The sequence below is a fragment of the Juglans microcarpa x Juglans regia genome, chromosome 5D, assembly GCF_004785595.1.
Source record: "Juglans microcarpa x Juglans regia isolate MS1-56 chromosome 5D, Jm3101_v1.0, whole genome shotgun sequence".
NCBI classification, from domain to species: Eukaryota; Viridiplantae; Streptophyta; class Magnoliopsida; order Fagales; family Juglandaceae; genus Juglans; species Juglans microcarpa x Juglans regia.
In genome coordinates, this window is record NC_054602.1 from 9,058,368 (window position 1) to 9,076,428 (window position 18,061).

The 18,061-nt window shown below is 36.6% G+C and overlaps 2 protein-coding genes across 2 annotated transcripts; one reads left to right on the top strand and one right to left on the bottom strand.

Annotated features, from left to right (window-relative positions):
- Positions 1-2,678: 2,678 nt before the first annotated feature.
- LOC121264265 (pyrophosphate--fructose 6-phosphate 1-phosphotransferase subunit beta) lies at positions 2,679-9,056 on the bottom strand. The gene is made up of 16 exons (XM_041167379.1): positions 8,778-9,056; positions 8,294-8,455; positions 8,078-8,199; positions 7,686-7,739; positions 7,491-7,597; positions 7,257-7,362; positions 6,964-7,027; positions 5,883-5,971; positions 5,123-5,254; positions 4,850-5,020; positions 4,640-4,755; positions 4,252-4,363; positions 3,972-4,056; positions 3,531-3,575; positions 3,256-3,324; positions 2,679-2,954 (listed from the first exon to the last, which is right to left on the bottom strand). Exons 1-16 carry the CDS (start codon positions 8,971-8,973, stop codon positions 2,878-2,880), a joined length of 1,707 nt encoding a protein of 568 aa, XP_041023313.1. The 5' UTR covers positions 8,974-9,056; the 3' UTR covers positions 2,679-2,877.
- A 3,974-nt stretch (positions 9,057-13,030) lies between these two features.
- On the top strand, positions 13,031-13,589 carry LOC121265644 (probable transcription repressor OFP9). The gene is made up of 2 exons (XM_041169333.1): positions 13,031-13,471; positions 13,530-13,589. The coding sequence occupies exons 1-2, from the start codon at positions 13,031-13,033 to the stop codon at positions 13,587-13,589; spliced, it is 501 nt and encodes a 166-aa protein (XP_041025267.1).
- The last annotated feature ends 4,472 nt before the right edge of the window (positions 13,590-18,061 follow it).

The window sequence follows — 18,061 nt, forward strand, 5'->3', positions numbered from 1 at the left end:
AAAAAATATATAAAAAATAAAAAAATAAAAAATTATTTTTACCTTTTCGGTGGGTTTTCGGATTACATCTCTCGGATTCCAAGCGAGACTCGGGAGATGTAGCAGTACTCAATTGCGATTATGCAGATCGGGGGAGGTCTCACATGTCTAATTCATTAAAAAGGAAAAGTACTCTAGCACCATGTGTAATGATTCAAATTCCCTTAAGTTGTAATCTCATTTATACAGAAGGTTTGTGTACGAAAGACCGTTTGATGGCGACGATGAACATGACACAGCTTTTATCAGGAAGGTTGCAGAGATTTATTACCATTGTACCAATATGGGACCCAATTAATTACTGTTATTATCTTTTGTTTTGTTTTTTTTATTTTTCGCTTCATTCAGGATTGTTTGCCTATTGTAATGATAATTTTTACCGGTGTCTACAATGTTTTTTTAGTTGATTTGCAACCAAAGAAACAACATCGAGGAATCCAGTTGAGATACTTCTTATGTTTAAGTTAGAAAGAATTTAAGTTCTTTTAATCAAGTGAAATCTTATTTACAACACACATGAGATATATTTATAAGAACTACATGATATGATCTTTTCCAAGAGTACGACTGTTTAGTTGATAATATATTTCCCGCGAGAGCGTTTCATTAGGATTTATTTTATGAATAATGCTACTCATTATTTCAATTCTCATCATCTTCTTATTATCTTATAATGTGGTATTAGATTATAAGTTTATAAATAAAATATAATAAATAGTCTCTAATTATTTAATGCCACATCATAAGATAATGAGAGGATTATAAGAAAAATAATAATAAATAGATTTGTTCTTTATCTTATTAGCATAAATCCCAATTCAAGATAGATTCCGTTAGTTGAGGCTCTTTTCTGATTACAATGGTCCTTTTAAGAGCCTTATTTCAAACAGTACGTTTCATTCAATTATAAATTATGTCGCCATATATCACATGGACCTTTTGTGATCATGCCATTAGCTGCCCGTTACCATTTTCTTGCTTATTGCATATATTGATTCTCCTCATTGAGTCATTAGTCACCCATCATTCTTTCCTCGCCTAACACTTTATGTAACTTGTACTAAAACTCTGTTAACACTTCAAAAAGATTAAACCAAGTGCAGCTTTTGTTGACCAATTTTTATTGGAATTAAACCAAACTTCAATTAGACAACATTTCCATTAATAAGTTACCCCACCCCGATCTGATTCTTTGCAATGAAACTTTGTATTATGTTTTTTCGTCGATTCGGGAAAAAAAGGGTGGATAAAGAGCGTCTCATAAATCTAAAAGGTGATCCACACGCTATGATCCACAACGCCATGCCAAGAGAACATAGCGAGTGCCAAATCAATCAGTAGCACGTGATTCAGAGGGCCAAGCATATAAAAAGGCAAGTCGTCAGTCTTGTTTTGCTGTCTGCTGGGAGGGAAAGAAAGAAAGAAGGAAAGAAAAAAGTGATTAATCCTTTTGGGCTGCATCAAAGTGAGAGTAGTCAGCGCACGGCACAAGCTGCCAATTTTGGCAAACAGCAAAGCAAAGCAAAGCAGAGTAGTGCACACAAACTCTGTTATTTTTTCTGGTTCTTTTTCATTTGCTACTGCAGAAGCTGTGAGAGCATTATGTTATGGGCTCCACTCTCAAAAGATTAGACTAATCGGGATTAATTCATATCATGTGCTTCAATAATAGCCAATTACCTAAACAGTATCCTCACCCCCACCCCCCCAAAAATGTCGTCCCTCTTTATTGAAGCCGAGAAAAGTAGAGCACACAAACTGTATGACAGAATTCCTCAATGATTTCATTCATAGTGAAATTGGCCTTGGTTTCCACTTCACTCCATTTACAGAGAATGGTAGCATATTTATAGAGTCTATTACATCACAATAGAATATTCTAGCTAGGGAATATTTACATAACAGAATTGGGTACAAAGGTAATTCCAGATGATTCCAAAATGCCACCTATGCAGCAGGATATACTTCTTTCTGTTTTGCTGTGTCATTGCTTCTAGAATCTTCAAGCATTGGCTGATCTTCATTCTCGGTTTTGTTATTCCTAACACTCTTGTTTACTTTTTTTTTTTTAATAAATATTTTTTGGCCAGGCTGTACGAGGACTTGTCACTTGTTGGGAAGGATTTGAGGATGAGCTAAAAGTAACTTGAGTTGACTTCTGGTGATGTAATTACATACGAGTTCATAAATTCTATGGTACCTCATGTTACACGCAGAGAGAGACATCTCCATGATTTTTCTTTATTTTCTCAGCAATGGCACACATCATACAGCTTTCTGAACGAAGCTGAGTCGCTCTTTGGAACAAAGTTTCTGTCCTGTTCTTACCGGCTGAGGTATCATTTTGAATTTGATTAGTAAAAGTTGATGAAATCATCATGGATGTGATTTCTTAGTGACAATCGCTTATTACATTCAATGATCGAGATTTCATCAATCAACACTTGTCGTTTCAAAAATCCGAATATTTATTGTGGAATCTACGCCCCTTTGGTGGAGCCATGATTTCGGTTATAACTTAAATCACGTTGCCTAGAAAATAAATGAAAACAATTGTTGGGATTTAATGGATGGAAATCCAGTCGTGAAAAGAATTACAAACTCTTTAAAAGAATCTCATAGAAAAGTCTTTTAATAGTATAGTGGTTTCAACTTCCAAGTTTCAACATGTAGCAAAACAGAAATTTCTAATGAATTAGAACATCCCACATGAAGCAAACTAGGAAAGAAGCATGCGACAGAAACAAAAGACAAATCTCAAAGATACAGAACAGCACAGATTTAAATTGTTTCTCTAAATATATGAACGCTCATCAAAGCAGGAATTCAACAATTTTCCTATGCCTGAACTCCAAGTTCGAGGAGTAAAGTATGATTAACTGCATTTGATACTGGACCATGAAACTGGATAGGACCTGCAATTAGAATAATTAAAGGCTTGATTAGCGGATTTAGATTAGCCATTTAGCTAGCAGGCAAAATGCAAAACAAAATCAAGGTTAGGAATATATATATTATATATATATATATATATATATATATATATATATATTTATCGGCACCGGGTTTCGGGGACAAAAGTCCATTTGTTGCGCTCGAATTTTTAGTAGGGCAATCTTCTGAAAATTCAGGCTAAATAAATGAAGAGAAACGAGACCATAAACTGCGAAAAGTAGGTAGAGATGATGGTTGTTGAATACAAAATTAATGACTCACCAGGACTGATGTAGCAATTCTTGAGTGCCCACTCGTCCCGCATGGATGCAAATTTCTTGAAAGGTGCCCCTGAAAATTCATCATGTTAGTTCACTTGCTGATCACCTTTTTCTTGGTTTAAGATTTGAGGAGAATAGTAAAGTAAGTGAATCGTATTTCATGGCGTGCCAAACACTATCATGCATACCATGAACCCAAAGAAATATTGCAACTAATCCTTATAACTTAATATGTAAGTGAATATCGTGAGAAGATTTTTCCCCAAAAAGTCTTACCTTCAAGCTCCACCATTGCCTTCTTTATCACAGGCTTAAACTTACCTGGAAAATAATAATAACTAAATTATGAAAAACAGCTCAAGCGATTGACGAAAAAAGAAGAAGGAAGAAATATAAAATGAAAAAAACAGCAAAGTTCTATTATAGATTGAAATCCTGAAATAATTTTGACAAGATAATTTTCTTCAGACCTTCTGAAGCTTAGCATAGCGATAGAAAGAATCCATATAACATTCCATGAAAATATCTTTCCCCCTTGAATTTATTTACTTGCATAGAATACCAGTTAAAATAATGCTAGCTGTTAGAGACAATGTGGAATACAGCGTATTCTGTTCAGCAGTTCACCAAATTAAAGACGAAGGGAAAAATAAGAAAGAAAAGTTCCCACAAACTACATCTGCAGACTTTGAGGAAGAAAGTATAAGGTGACAATACCATGTCTTCTCTCCACGTCCATTAATGAAGTCAATGCTGTCCCACCAACTGTCCATTCTTCAACTGGAGCAGCCAAATTACCAACCTGGAGACATAATGAAAAGCATATCACAAATTTAGCTTAGCTATGTTTTTTACCATCTGCCATAATAACACATAATTAAACTTTGAACCAAAATGTGCAATCAACAGCAAAGTATAAGGAATTATAATAGAAGAAAAGAATGGAGGTTAAGGTCCTTAAGGATAATGGGTGAAGTGAAAGGGATGGAACCCAGACCGATGATATCAACCCAGTTTTCCCACCCTGAAGGAGAGCTCCAGCAGCAAAACCCAATGCATAGCAATAGCTAGAATCGAAGTTAGTTGGCAAACCACATCTCCCTTCGTACCTGCAGAAATACAATTTATGTCCGAGATAAGAATATTGAAGAATATTTATCAACATATATTGCAACTAAATATACGGAGGATAAGAAGCAAAATATCACAGTTACGAATATAAGTCTAGGTATGAGTGAGGACCATTGGGTCCATCAAGGCCCAATGGTAGCCAACAGAATGCCTCAATCACAGTCACCAAACATACACACCCATTATCACCAAAAGATCAATTACGAAATTGTGAAATTAAATGATGATGTGTTTTCAGGAAAGAATGTGAGTACCCGAAAAAATGGGACTGCCCTCTAAATTGTCCTTTATATGAACCTTCTTGCTTCCTCTTTTCCAACTCGGTTTCAGCCATTTGAATAAGCATTTTCTCAGTTTCTATTTTGGCAACCTAATTTTAGAAAACAGATACAACGTGAACAATCACTAGGAAATCACAAGACGTCAAATGATATACCAACATAATAATATAAATAAACAAATACCTGAACATTTCCATGAGGATCTCTTTCAAGCATCAACTGTTCCTGGATTGCTTGAGGTAAAAATTCAAAAAGCTGTAGAGATTGATTTGCAAGTTTCTTTTTCCATAGCCCACCTTCATCCACAGTATCATGGGCCAGGATTTCATTCAATTCGGCGATAAGCTGCTGTACCTGCACATGTCAAAGAAAGTAATGGTAGTTTATATATCAACAAAGTGATGTGGGCATTCGTTACTTTGTAAAACAGTAGTGCATCGGATTCCTGAACATTACCTCGGGAATGAAATCAATTAGACCTTCAGGGATAAGTATAACACCATAGTTAAAACCAAGTCCGGAACGTTTACAGATTACATCTACAATATAGTCAGTCACATTTTTCAACGTCAGCTTCTTAGCAGCAACCTGTAGCAAGAGGCATCATAATTAGATTCTTATCCTTCCTAAGAATCTTTCCATAAGTTCAAAATTTAATAATAAGAACAGTGTGGATGCCAGCCAATTATAAGAGATACACCTAAACAGAAAAAAGAAAAAAGAGCAAGAAAGTCCTGAGAAGCTAGAAATAGAACAAAAACATGAGCAGACTAAGAAAGGAATGGTTGGGAGGTGGCTTTGAGTTATTTAATGGGAAGCAATACTTGTAGGTGGGTGAGGAAAAGCAATCTTAGAGATTAAGGAAGGATGCAAAACAAAGTAAATATAGATTAAGCAATTCTTCTTGGATCAGAATATGTAGGTGGCAGGAAAGCATGCCTAGACCCAGTCCACTGATAATAGGAGGAGCTCACATCTACCCACTTGTCGACAGTTCTTAAACTGACTACCTGAAACTGCATATTTTAGGTGGTTCTGGGTTGGACTTAGTCAGGTCTTATGTTGCATTGATTGTCATAAACAAGTATACTTGGATTGATAGCCACAAAAATAGAACAAAATTCTAACATATCTCTTTTGAACTTGAGCATTTATTAGCAACTATAACGGGCTTCATAAGTGATCTGAAAGCAAAAAAATATATTTATGAAGATACCTCTTCTCCAATAATCGTAATATTTGGATGTGTTTGTAGGGCACACTCTAGAGTGATGTGTGAAGCTGCACGCCCCATAAGCCGTACAACTGCGAACATGGACCCAGTGAATAGTACTTTGCTAAAAAGTACCACAAAAGCAGATGAACAATTGATGAGATAATGCTGATGTAGCATGAATAGATATGAGGGCGCATGGCATACATGCATGAACCACGCCTCACCAAACTTACTGTATTCACAAGTTGATTGCCATTACTGGTATTAGAGCCATAAACTTGGTAATTTCAATGCGAACTGACTCAGGAAAGATAGTAGCTAAGATAGATATTTATTGATGTAGATGGAATAGATATGAATGTGCAGGGCACCCTACACCACACCACATTCCACAAAACCTATTTCCTTTATGTGACCAATCCAAGACTTTTTGTGGCAGCCATTTTCAAGTCAGGTGTATTGAATGTATCTGATTTATAGCTCTCGATTTTATAATTGTTTTAAGAGGCTGTCTTTGTTGGCTTTCATGCCATTTATGTAAATAGCTTTAGTTAGCGCAAATCAACCTTAAGCTGTCATATATACTAATCATAAGGTATTTATTTTCTTTCATGTTTTTTATATCGCGGCAAAGAGGCTGTCTAAAAGAGGGGTGTTTTTGGAATGTAGTGAGAAGATAAAATAAAATAAGTTAAATACGAGATGCAAAAAATTATGAGGTTTGGCACAAGATATAAATCCATGTGCAAAAAACAAAAGCTAGAGAGAAAATCTACTTACAAAATATGGAGTATAATGGGCATAAGAAATGCTCAAGACCGAATCCCTTTTACATCTAAAGTCTGTCTTAGTTTCAAAAAGATTTTTGTGCGAAACTATAGACGTAGTACATCTCTTGAGTAGTGATTTATTTATGTTGTTGATCTCTTCTTTACTTGTTTGTCATCGAAAATCTAATATTTTTCCTAATAGATAATATGAAAGAAAATTTTCGGAGATGGATACAACTCAAATGCGTATGCAATTTCACAGTAGAGGAAAAACAGGCACTGCTTTTAAATATATCAAACACGATACGTACAATGATAATACTTTCCAGTTGATCGGGCATCAACCATAACATTACCAATCATTTCTGCATAAATCTGCAAGCAAATAAAAATATCAAACTATGATAAACAAGTAGCAAGATTTTCAAGTCCCTCATAATGAAAATGTTTACTTAACTACAGAGGCGATGATATAAAATACCTTTTCAGTAAATGAGATCACGGTACATTATGGAACTCACTTATAATCAACATCATAGTATGAAACCATGAAAAACAAGAACATAAGAAAACAGGGCATAGATTTTGAGTTAGATATAATCACCCTGCAAGCAGTATCAAACCCAAAACTTGTAGGAACCTCTTTGCATTTCAGATCCCCATCAATGGTCTTAGGGCATCCAATCACCCGAGTTTTCAGATTTTTACCCCTGACGGAACAAATAATACCGAAAAACTTAACAGATATGATCGCGAATGCAGATATGAACAACATGCAAAGCTTACTCACACTAGAAACAATAGTATTTCAACAACATAATTGTTCCATATAACATACCTGAAGTTTTCGGCAAGGAGGCAGGCATTTGTATTGGAGTCATCTCCACCAATAACAACAAGCCCATCCAAGTCAAGCTTCAATGCAGTTTCTTCAGCTTGCTTAAACTAAAAATCATATCCATTTTCATTCATGTAGTCTTTGCACAGACAAACGCAACACAAAAAGCCTAAATAATCCAAACATTAGTCACACCTGCTCTGGAGTTTCAATCTTGTCCCTCCCACTGCAAATCATATCGAAGCCACCCTGATAAACAGAAAAAAATAATAAAAGTGATCATCTTATTAGTTTGACAAGCATGAGTGCATATATAGCTCCATAACTAAATTAGATGTACAATGACTAAAACTATTGCATTAAGCTTCCTCGTACATTTTCGTATATGCATATGCATATGGCAATGACATACATCAGTTTAGCATACAGCTAAATATTTTCATGATCTCCACTCACCTACTTCAATACAACGTAAAAACTTTTCAATAGCTAAATTTTCCTACTCACAGACATCAAATTATGCCGACGACTAAATCAAAGGCTTCGCAGATTCATGGAATACTACAAGTAACACCAATTTTCCTCACCTGATTTCTGTACGGATAAATATAGTCTGTACTTAGATCCACATATTTGCACTTCATGATCCCAGCAGGACCGCCTTTGAACCCGTACAATGTGCTTCCTTTTGCGCGTTCCTGCAAGTAATCTGCCACCAATACAAGGATTCATATACATCGAAACTAGAAACAGGTCGTGCATAAAAGAAGATGTATAATTATCGTTTATAATGAGATCCTCACCAAAGATTCCAGAAATCACATTGTGTCCACCAGGAGCCTGGCCTCCAGACAAAACGACGCCGATCTTCAGCTTCTGATCCGACCTCAACGTATTGGATTCGCTCGGCACCAGTATTGCCGAAGGTTGCCCGAACAGATTCGGAAATAGTTTTGCAATCCCATCTGGAAACACCGCGTAACACATTTAAATGAAAAAACCCAAAGGCTCCATTCTCTGTATGAAAGCTAGAAAAAAGAACGAACAAAAACAAACAATGAAACTTCGAGTTTTTACATTCCTCTTATTTCCTTGGGAAGTGTTTTTACATTCACTAAAACGAAAAAAGAAAGAGATAGAAATCCAAAGAGTAATTTTAGTTTTCTGTCCGTCAAACATTCTCGGCAACCAAACAGTTCGAAGTTAATAGAGAGCGAAGAGTAGTAATGCGGATTTATCAACGACGACTTGTGGATCAGAACGAGAAGTGGAAGGTACGAGAGTGACCTGGGTTGCCAGCGGCGGAGCTAGCGGGGCCATCGACTATTTTAAAGGAGCTTCTGAGAACCGACGGAAGCGGAAGCTCGTGCTCGATACGACTCGTTTGGACCTCGCTGTAAACGGAGGCGACTCTTCCGGTGGCGGAAGCCGAGGCCGGCTTGACGTCGATGATATTGCCGTTAGCGAGGAGAGCTGGAGACATTGTTCAACTCAGATCTTCGTCAGTCTCTGCGTGTGACTGAATGGGAGCGGCGCTTGAACTATCAAGACTGTCGAAGAGTCACAGAGCGGAGTAAATGTGTGCGCGATTGTCAAGGCCAATAAGGTCTTTTACGCATTGGACTCTCCGCCCTGAAAGGTAGTTAGTTAGTTACACATCAACACCGTCCGTGGGTGTTTTCGGAAATGAAAAGTTATTACCTACTCCCAACTCCCAAGCTGAGTTATGCCGTTTCAAAGGTGTCTTATTACTTTAAAAAAATTTCTCTTAATGGTATAAAATCTTTTATAGCTTCATCCCTTTCTTTGCAATCTAAGACAAAAATAATACTCTTAGTTCTATATTTTGTTATCTTAAAGTCTTGTTTATTTTTATAATTCATCTCAATTCATCTTTTTTAATCATTACAATTTTTTTAAATTTTCACACAAAATAAATTAAACAATTCAATATTTTTAAATTTTAAAATAAAAATAATATTAAAAAATATATTCTAATAATATTTTATTCAACTTTTAACTTTTATCTCAACTCATCTCATCTCATATTGAAAAACAAATGAGGCATGTCACTTGTGTCGACATATTTTAAGTTGTGTTTATTTAAATAATAAATACTAATATGTGTGATTAGAGATGATAAGATTTAAGATAAAAATAACATTATTTCATTTGTTATATCACCTAGTATTTCAGAAATATATCTTACTATTAAAATTAAAGGCATTTACATAAAAAATTAATTTGGTGACGCAATTTAGGTAGGTTGCACGCGTATGCTGGGTTAATTTCACACTTAGGTACGATGGTAGGGATAGCAGTGGATCACACTCCCTGTACTTACCTTTTTTTTTTTTTTGGAGGCACTCCCTGTACTCACCTAACCTTCATTTGGTTGGTGGGCTCTTGATTTATGGGCGCAAAAAGGTAATATACGGACTTAGTAAGAAAGAAAAGGAATCCGTTTATTTTGCTCCATAATGGATACATATTGCCATCTAATTGAGAATTGTATCCCGTCCATAGACTTTGTATATGGTTGTCATTTAGATTTTAAGGGGATTTGAATATCAACTATTAAGATACATATAAATAATTTAATTTAATTTTTCTATTAACTTAAATTTTTGAGATAAATAGTAATTTTATATTATACACTCGAACTTTTTTAATTAAATATTTTAGGACTAACTTATTAAAGAGAGTTTGAGGCACATTTAAGAGTGTGTGTTAAGATAAATATAAATAATTAAATCTATATTTTTTTTATTGACTTAAATTTTTAAAATAAATAATGATTTCATACAAACTAACAATGAGAGGAATGACTAATTATCCATAGAAAATATATCAAAAGACTTTTAATTAATAAAAGAGAAAATAAGCATCAAAAGACTTTGCCCAACCAGTAATTATGAATGAATTATATAAACGAAAGAATTTGTGGTTCTAAAAAGTAATCCAATTAAGGTAGAGTGGCGGGATCAAATGATTGCTGAGATTTTGAATTATTTATTTTAAGTTACGAGGGTCTTGAGGAGAATGACTTGCACGGGTGGGTACCTAATTTTTCTGTTGTCGGTGGGTACGTCTACGTCGCACGCAAAACGCCATATTCCAGGCCTGGTCCTCCTATATTCCATAAACTGAACGCTACTAAAAATGGCATCTCAGATGGAATTAGGTAAAGATTTTAAGTAGGGGTAGCCTCCGTCCGCCCCTGGCCTATCCCGTTTCGCCTATATTGGGATGGAGGCCGCGCCTAGGAGGGAGAAGGACTAACGTGGGTGGGGGAGGGATGACCTCAATAGATTGTCTTAACTTAAGTATGACTATTATAAAAAATTTGGTTTAAGAGATAAAAATAATTTAAAACGTAACTCTAATAAGTTTATATTCTTTTTATATTTATAGATTTTAATTATATTATAATTTAGATAAAAAAAATATTTTTAGATTTAAAAATAATTTTTTAAACCTAATAAATTGACCTAAGTGAGGCCCCGTCCTTGTCTCCTGGGGCGGGGCTGAAAAGCCCTCCACCGCATGGTGCGGTGCACGGTGCAAGCAATTCTAATTTCAAGTTCACGTCCGAGTTTTATATAATTCATTATATAATTATTTAAGTGAATTTCGTAAATAATCTTAAATATTTAATAATTATTATAAAAAATAATTTCTCCCTCGTTCCAAACTCCGAGATTCAAATCCAAGTTTTTGAGATGGAGTCCATGGAAACTTGACTGTCCGTTGCATAGTCGAAATCATGGGCTTGGGTTGAAAAAGAGCTCGACGAATTCATTTGGTGTGGGATGGACCTTGTGCCAAGCTCCAGCATGGTCTAAAATTGGGCTGGAAGTCGCTAACTGCAATTTTTTGTTTTGTTTTGTTTTTGGAGTTAAAAGTGAAGGAACTTGTACGATTTGTGACATGTTCATCTGATCCATCTCAGCCTCTCACCCCGGTAAATGTGTCTGATGTCATTGGAATTCTTCCATCCATTCTATTTCTCCCGAAGAGAGGGAAAAAGTTCAGGAAACAGTCCGACCCAGTGTTTAGATAATATATCAATTTCACTTTATCACCCAAAACTTTGGCTTTGGTGCACAAAACTTGTTCGATGGATGGCCTGCTTCGTCCAACGTGGAAAGATGCTTTTCCGAAATGAGCTATATCAGTCGAGGTGTTGGGGACTGCCCTGTAATCGCTGCACTCTGCACTTCCATAACTTTGTTCTCTGTGCCTTTACAAGTGAATAAGTGATCATTATAGCAACATGTGGTTTGCTTAATAAACTGGTACTCAAAAACAATACAATAATGCATTCTGAGAATGAGAACCATGTTTCTAACATAACGGTAATGATCAGCGAGTAAAGAATCCACGCAAAAAGAGGTTCTCACCCACCTGCCTATATCTTTGAAGGATTTTCTCCATAATTGGATGACGCACACAGTACGCATATGTAAAACTAGTGCAGGTAAGGCATGCTTTCCTAAAAGTAATATGGAACTTTTTTTGAAAAAAATTCCTGAAGCAGAGCCAAGAGAATGTTATCCATTCAATTCATACAATCAAACAGAACTTACAATTTACAAAGAGACATGCCATGCACGAAATTAAAGAAACGTGAGCAACAAAGCATAAAACATGCTTTATCTCCAAACCCCCACAACCCTCTTTTAATATAAATGACACAATCATATATGGAGCCCTTCTTAATACAGTGCCCACCAATCATGGTACCGGAGTGCTGCTTTTTGGTCATATAATTTCCACGGTTAAGGTACAATGTACAACTTTTTTTTGTTATGGTACACAAAATATGCTGTATTTGGTTAGGCACATGTGAGCGAGCTAAGAGTTGGACTATTTCCATACATATGAGCGAGCTAAGATTGTCGACATATTGAGTTGTCAAAGTGTTCTGATAGTACCATTACAACACCTTGGCGCATATGCATCATCAATTATCCCTATGTGATCTTGGAATCAGACTTATATTCACACATAAATGAGCAAGGATTCATAATGCTGTCTCTTTCAATTAGATGGGAATGTTTAGTTTCGCATTAGATCCGAGTATGTGGTTTACCAGCAGCGCAGCACATCTAGGTTTCATCATTTTTTTAAGTTCAGCAAGTACGCTGGAGCTGACACCCACAAGGCATGTGCAGCCAACCAAAGTTTCCCTTTGCCATTACTTTCATCTATAATATGGTATCCTATTTAGAGTTGTATGAAAAAGGCTTTCAAGAAGTCTTTGCTTTCCATATTAATCCAACCTTCAAATGCTTTCCACCTAACAGTGGCCTATAGAGGAAATTATTAAGGGTCTAGGTAAAACACCATAATCACTTGGCTCAATTAACAACACAGATGTTTCCCATTTCCTTTCCAACCTTCCTCTAGACTTATGTTTTAAATGTGGTAAACACAAGACACAATCATGATTAGCATGACCTACCTGCCAATTGTGCATAAATGATTATTCTTGAACTGGTTTCCCTTCAAAGCCAGCTCCCTGTTTATGCCTGAGAATGAAAGCGTCCAGGCAACAGAACAAGAAGCAACAGCTTCAGCAGAGAGGATGCAGGGCTTTGTGTTGCAGTAGCAGGCTTAGCGTATCTTCGTCAGAGGAAGCAGAGAGCTCAAATTCCGAGAGGTTTGCGTCAGTTTCAACCCTAGCGCACGCCATGGTGCAAGAGAGACTGGATCAAATGATTAGAGAAAGGCAGGAGGCAAGACAATTAGAGAGAAGAAGGCCGCAAAGATCAGGTCATGAAGGGACTAAGTTTGTTTTGGTGATGGCCATGGAAAAGTGCTCCTACGATCCCAGAGAGGATTTTAGGGAGTCCATGGTCGAGATGATCATAGCAAATCGGATTCAAGAACCAAAAGATCTTCGTAGTCTCTTGAATTATTATATTTCAATGAATTCTGAGGAGTATCATGGGATTATACTTGAGATTTTCCATGAGGTTTGCACCCATTTATTCTTATTTTGTAAATGCAATTAAACAATGTGATATCGATTAGTGTCATGTTTGGATCGATGATAATGCATACAACCAATTGTGGTATGATCTGAATCTTTGATTTTTTTTTTTTTTTAAATTCTTTTCATTTTACAAAATGCTCCAATATATTATGAGTTATTCTATTTATAAGTTGGTATGGAGAGTATACCATAAATACTATCAATATGGTATTAGACACACGTAGCAATATCTAATGTATAGCTATAGTTCCATATAAGTGGGATAAGAGGAAAATGAATATATAGTTTGTAAGAAGGCACAACAGAAAAATATCTCAAGCTCAGCTTATGAAATTGCTCCACAAATTTCTCCAGATTGACAAATCTCCAACGTTTCCTCTTAGTGGTGAAGTGTACTACGTAGTATAAAACTAGAGTTACACTTAACAAATCTACAACCTAAATATCTTATCAAGAGAGAACAAAAAGAGAGAGAGTTTTTGTGTATTTCAGATGATGCCAAAACCAAACTGAGGGAGACTAATTACTTTGCAATCGAATTGCAAATGTTGCAAGCTGCAATGTAACGTTTATGCCATACGTTACTCTAAGAATGAAGGGAGGGGGTCAGCCCATGTGGGCGCCCCTCCTGCTAACATCTCCCACTCGCACACAGTGCACATGACCTCAGGTCTGCATCTCTTTAATGTTCTCTATCTTGTTTATACAAATAAATAGGCCGTGCAACCACCAAACACATATGTAAAAGGTGAGATTACATACACCAAATCTCTTCTAGAGAAGACCAGCATAGTAACATCCCTAAAGTGTCTGGTCATGTTCTAGACTCATTCGATCGCATCAAGGTCAAGCATTTTCGAACTCTCTTGAGTTAACAAACTCAGAACAATGTTTGACTACCTCCAAATCATTTCAATGTGTTCACAACCTTTAGTCGCTACTAAGATATAGCGTCATAGTTTGACGTCAGCAAACATTATCGAATATACAATATCGAAGAGTCTTCCCTTTGCAATCATATCACTCAATTTTGGTCGAACAACTTTCCCAACAATGCCTCTTTAGACTGTATCAATCATGGCCATAGACAGCATGCTAAAGTAGCAGACATCACAACCTTTATCTCGTGACATAGTCAAAAGTAAAGGACATTTAAAAAAATGAGACTCACACAGTGAAAAAGAGTTGAACCTTTTACTTGCTTACTTATATGGTCGTATAAGCACATGTAGTATGAAACACATGCTACGGTGGATTTCTCTTTTTCAAAGAGCATATGTTTATATCAACACCGTACAAATCTTAGTCTAGCCGCTCTTTAAACGTCTAACCTGAATTCCTTTATTTGCATTCCTCCAAGGCGTCAAAGAGGAACTCGCATATGGCTAACTACAGGGTATATGGATGGTGGGATAATCCATGCATAGTCCTATCAATAGACCTCATCTTATCTCCTACTAAGGCGACATAACTTTGTGTCAACTAATTTATCCCTTTGGACAAGTACCTAGAGACGTAATGTCTCATCTCTACTCGCTACTTAAGCGCTAGAGGCGATCATTTGTGTGAGTGAGCCGATCTACGCCTGTTGATATATCTTGTGTGTGTATTAAAAAAAATACGATAAAGACAAGAACTGAATCATATTGTATTAATATCCCAAGGGAAAGGTTACATCTCAATGTCATTTGAAACATAAATTACATTTACAGTCCACCCAGTCCTAGATTCCTAATATGAGTCTAAAAGACATCTCTTGTAATAAGTTTCGTTAAAGGATCAGCAACCATGCGATTCGTACAAAGGTATTTCAGAACTACTTCCTTTTGCGCTACTATGTTTCTGAAGTAGTGATATCTGATATCTATGTGTTTGGTTCTTCCATGATACTTTGAGTCCTTAGCATATGCGAGGGCTGCCATGCTATCGCAGAATATCGTCACTGGATCTGAAGTATCCGTGCCAATGTCTAAATGCTTGAGGAACCTTTGTAACAAAACAACTTCTTGAACTGCTGCAGAATAAGCTATATATTCTGCCTCCATAGTGGATTAAGTTATACAGTGTTATTTCTTGCTGCTCCATGTAATGACGCCTTTATTGAGTAGAAAGACATACCCAGTTGTTGATTTGCGCTTATCTAGGTCACTGCCCCAATCGGCATCACTGTAACCTCTTAGCTGCAAATCTGAATCCTAATAGCACAACACATAGTCTGCAGTTCCCTTGAGATATCGCATAATCCTCTTGATTGCTTTCCAGTGAGCCAGTTCGGGGTTAGATTAGAATCTACTCACTAAGCCAACTACATAGCATATGTCAGGCCGAGTACACATCATTGCATACATCAGACTACCCACAACATTAGCATAAGGGACACGAGCCATCTTTTCTTTTTCTCTTTGAGTCTTAGGACACAACTCTTTAGACAAGTTCTCGCTTCTTGCAACAGGGGTATCAATGAGTTTACATCCATTCATTAGGAAGCGCTCGAGGACAGACAAGTTCTCCCTTCTTGCGACAGGGGTATCAATGGGTTTACATCCATTCATTAGGAAGCGCTCGAGGACTTTCTTTATGTAAGTCTGTTGGGACAAACACAAATGTCTCTTTGAGCGATTTCTGTAGATTTTAACTCCCAGAATGTATTTTGCCTCACCCATATCCTTCATCTCAAAATTGAAGGATAACCACTCTTTTGTGGCGACTATAAACCCTTTATCATTTCCAGCTAGTAGTATGTCGTTAACTTATAATGACAACATAATGAAACTCTTCTTAGACCTTTTGACCTAGACACAATAATCCTCTGTGATCATTGTAAATCCATTCGAGGGAATGGTTTGATGGAATCTGAGGTACTAGTGTCTAGATGATTGCTTTAGGTCATATATAGATCGTTTGAGCTTGCACATTTTGCGCTCTTGACCTTTGACCACAAAACCCGTTGGTTGATCCATATAAATCTCCTCATCTAGTTCTCTATTGAGAAATGCTGTCCTAACGTCCATCTGGTAGAGTTCCAAATCCATGTTTGCTACTATAGCTAGAATCAGGCGAATTGAGGCAAACCTCACCACTGATGAAAATGTTTCCTCATAGTCTATACCTTCCTGTTGAGTATATCCTTTCACCACTAAGCGAGTTTTGTATTTATCTATTGATTTATCCGACTTGCGTTTGACCTTAAGAACCCATTTGTTCCCAATAGTCTTACACCCTGTCGGTAGATCAACCAGATCCCAGACCTGGTTAGTCTTCATAGACTCAATCTCATCATTAAGAGCTTTCATCCACTCATCTTTAGTAGAAGATGAGAGAGCCTCATGAATTGTCTTAGGCTCGTCATTATCATGCGGAGCTACCATAAAAACTTCCCATTCAATCTCAAAATGACGACGGGGAATACTTTTACGTGTGTTTCTACGCGGCTGAGGTTGTTGTGATTGATTGACAAGTGGTGTGCTCCCACTCGAATTCAAATCCTTTTTATAGTTTGTAGGAGTTTGAAGAATTTATTCCTCATTCTCAACTAAATTTCTTGGAGCACTTTCCTCTTGTTCCACAATCTCATGAAGTTCTAAACTTTTATCAACCTCACCTCCACTTGGAAACTCATCTTCAATGAAATCCACATCTCGTGAGTTAATCTCAGTCACACTTCCATCAGATTGTTCACCTATTAACACATACCCTTTAGAGTGTTCTAAATACCTTATAAAGATACACTTCTTTTCTTTAGGGTCTAACTTCCCATTTTTATGAGAAAGATTGTGAACAAAACCTGTTGAACCCCATAACTGTAAGTTACTCAACTTGGGTTTCTCGCCGGTTCATCGTTCATATGGGGTGGAAGTTACTGATTTGGAGGGCACTTGGTTAAGAATGTAGGTAGCAGTCAAAAGTGCATCCCTTCAAAAAGAAATTAGTAGGTTTGCTTACGCTATCATTGACCTAACCATCTCAAGCAGTATTCGATTTCTCATTTCCGCTACGCCATTTTGCTGCGGCATACTCGGCATCGTTAACTATCTTTTGATTCATTTTTCATCACAGAGCCTTTTAAATTGCTCAGAGAGATATTCTCGTCCTCGGTCAGTTCTTAGAGTTTTTAAACTCTTGTCTAACTGATTCTCAACCATTCTTAGATATCGCTTAAAGCATTTCAATGCTTCAGACTTATTGGAGATTAAGTAGACATGACTGTAACGTGAAAAATCATTTATAAATGTGATGAAGTAGACACCTCCATGTCTTGCCCTCACACTCATTGGACCACAGATGTCTGAATGAACTAATTGCAGTGGAAAAGATGCCTTTGTGGCTCTTCCAAATGGTTTTCTCTTAACTTTTCCCATTAGACAATATTTATATATGGGCAAGATGACCTTAGCAAGATTGCCTATAAGGCATTCTCTAGCTAACCGAGCCATTCTATCTTGCCCTATATGGCCAAGCCTAGCATACCATTTATATGAATCCAAATTATCAGACGTAGAAAGAAAAGCAATAGACTCATTTATATTTGAATAATCCAAATTTAATATCATAAAACCTTTTTGAAGAAAAG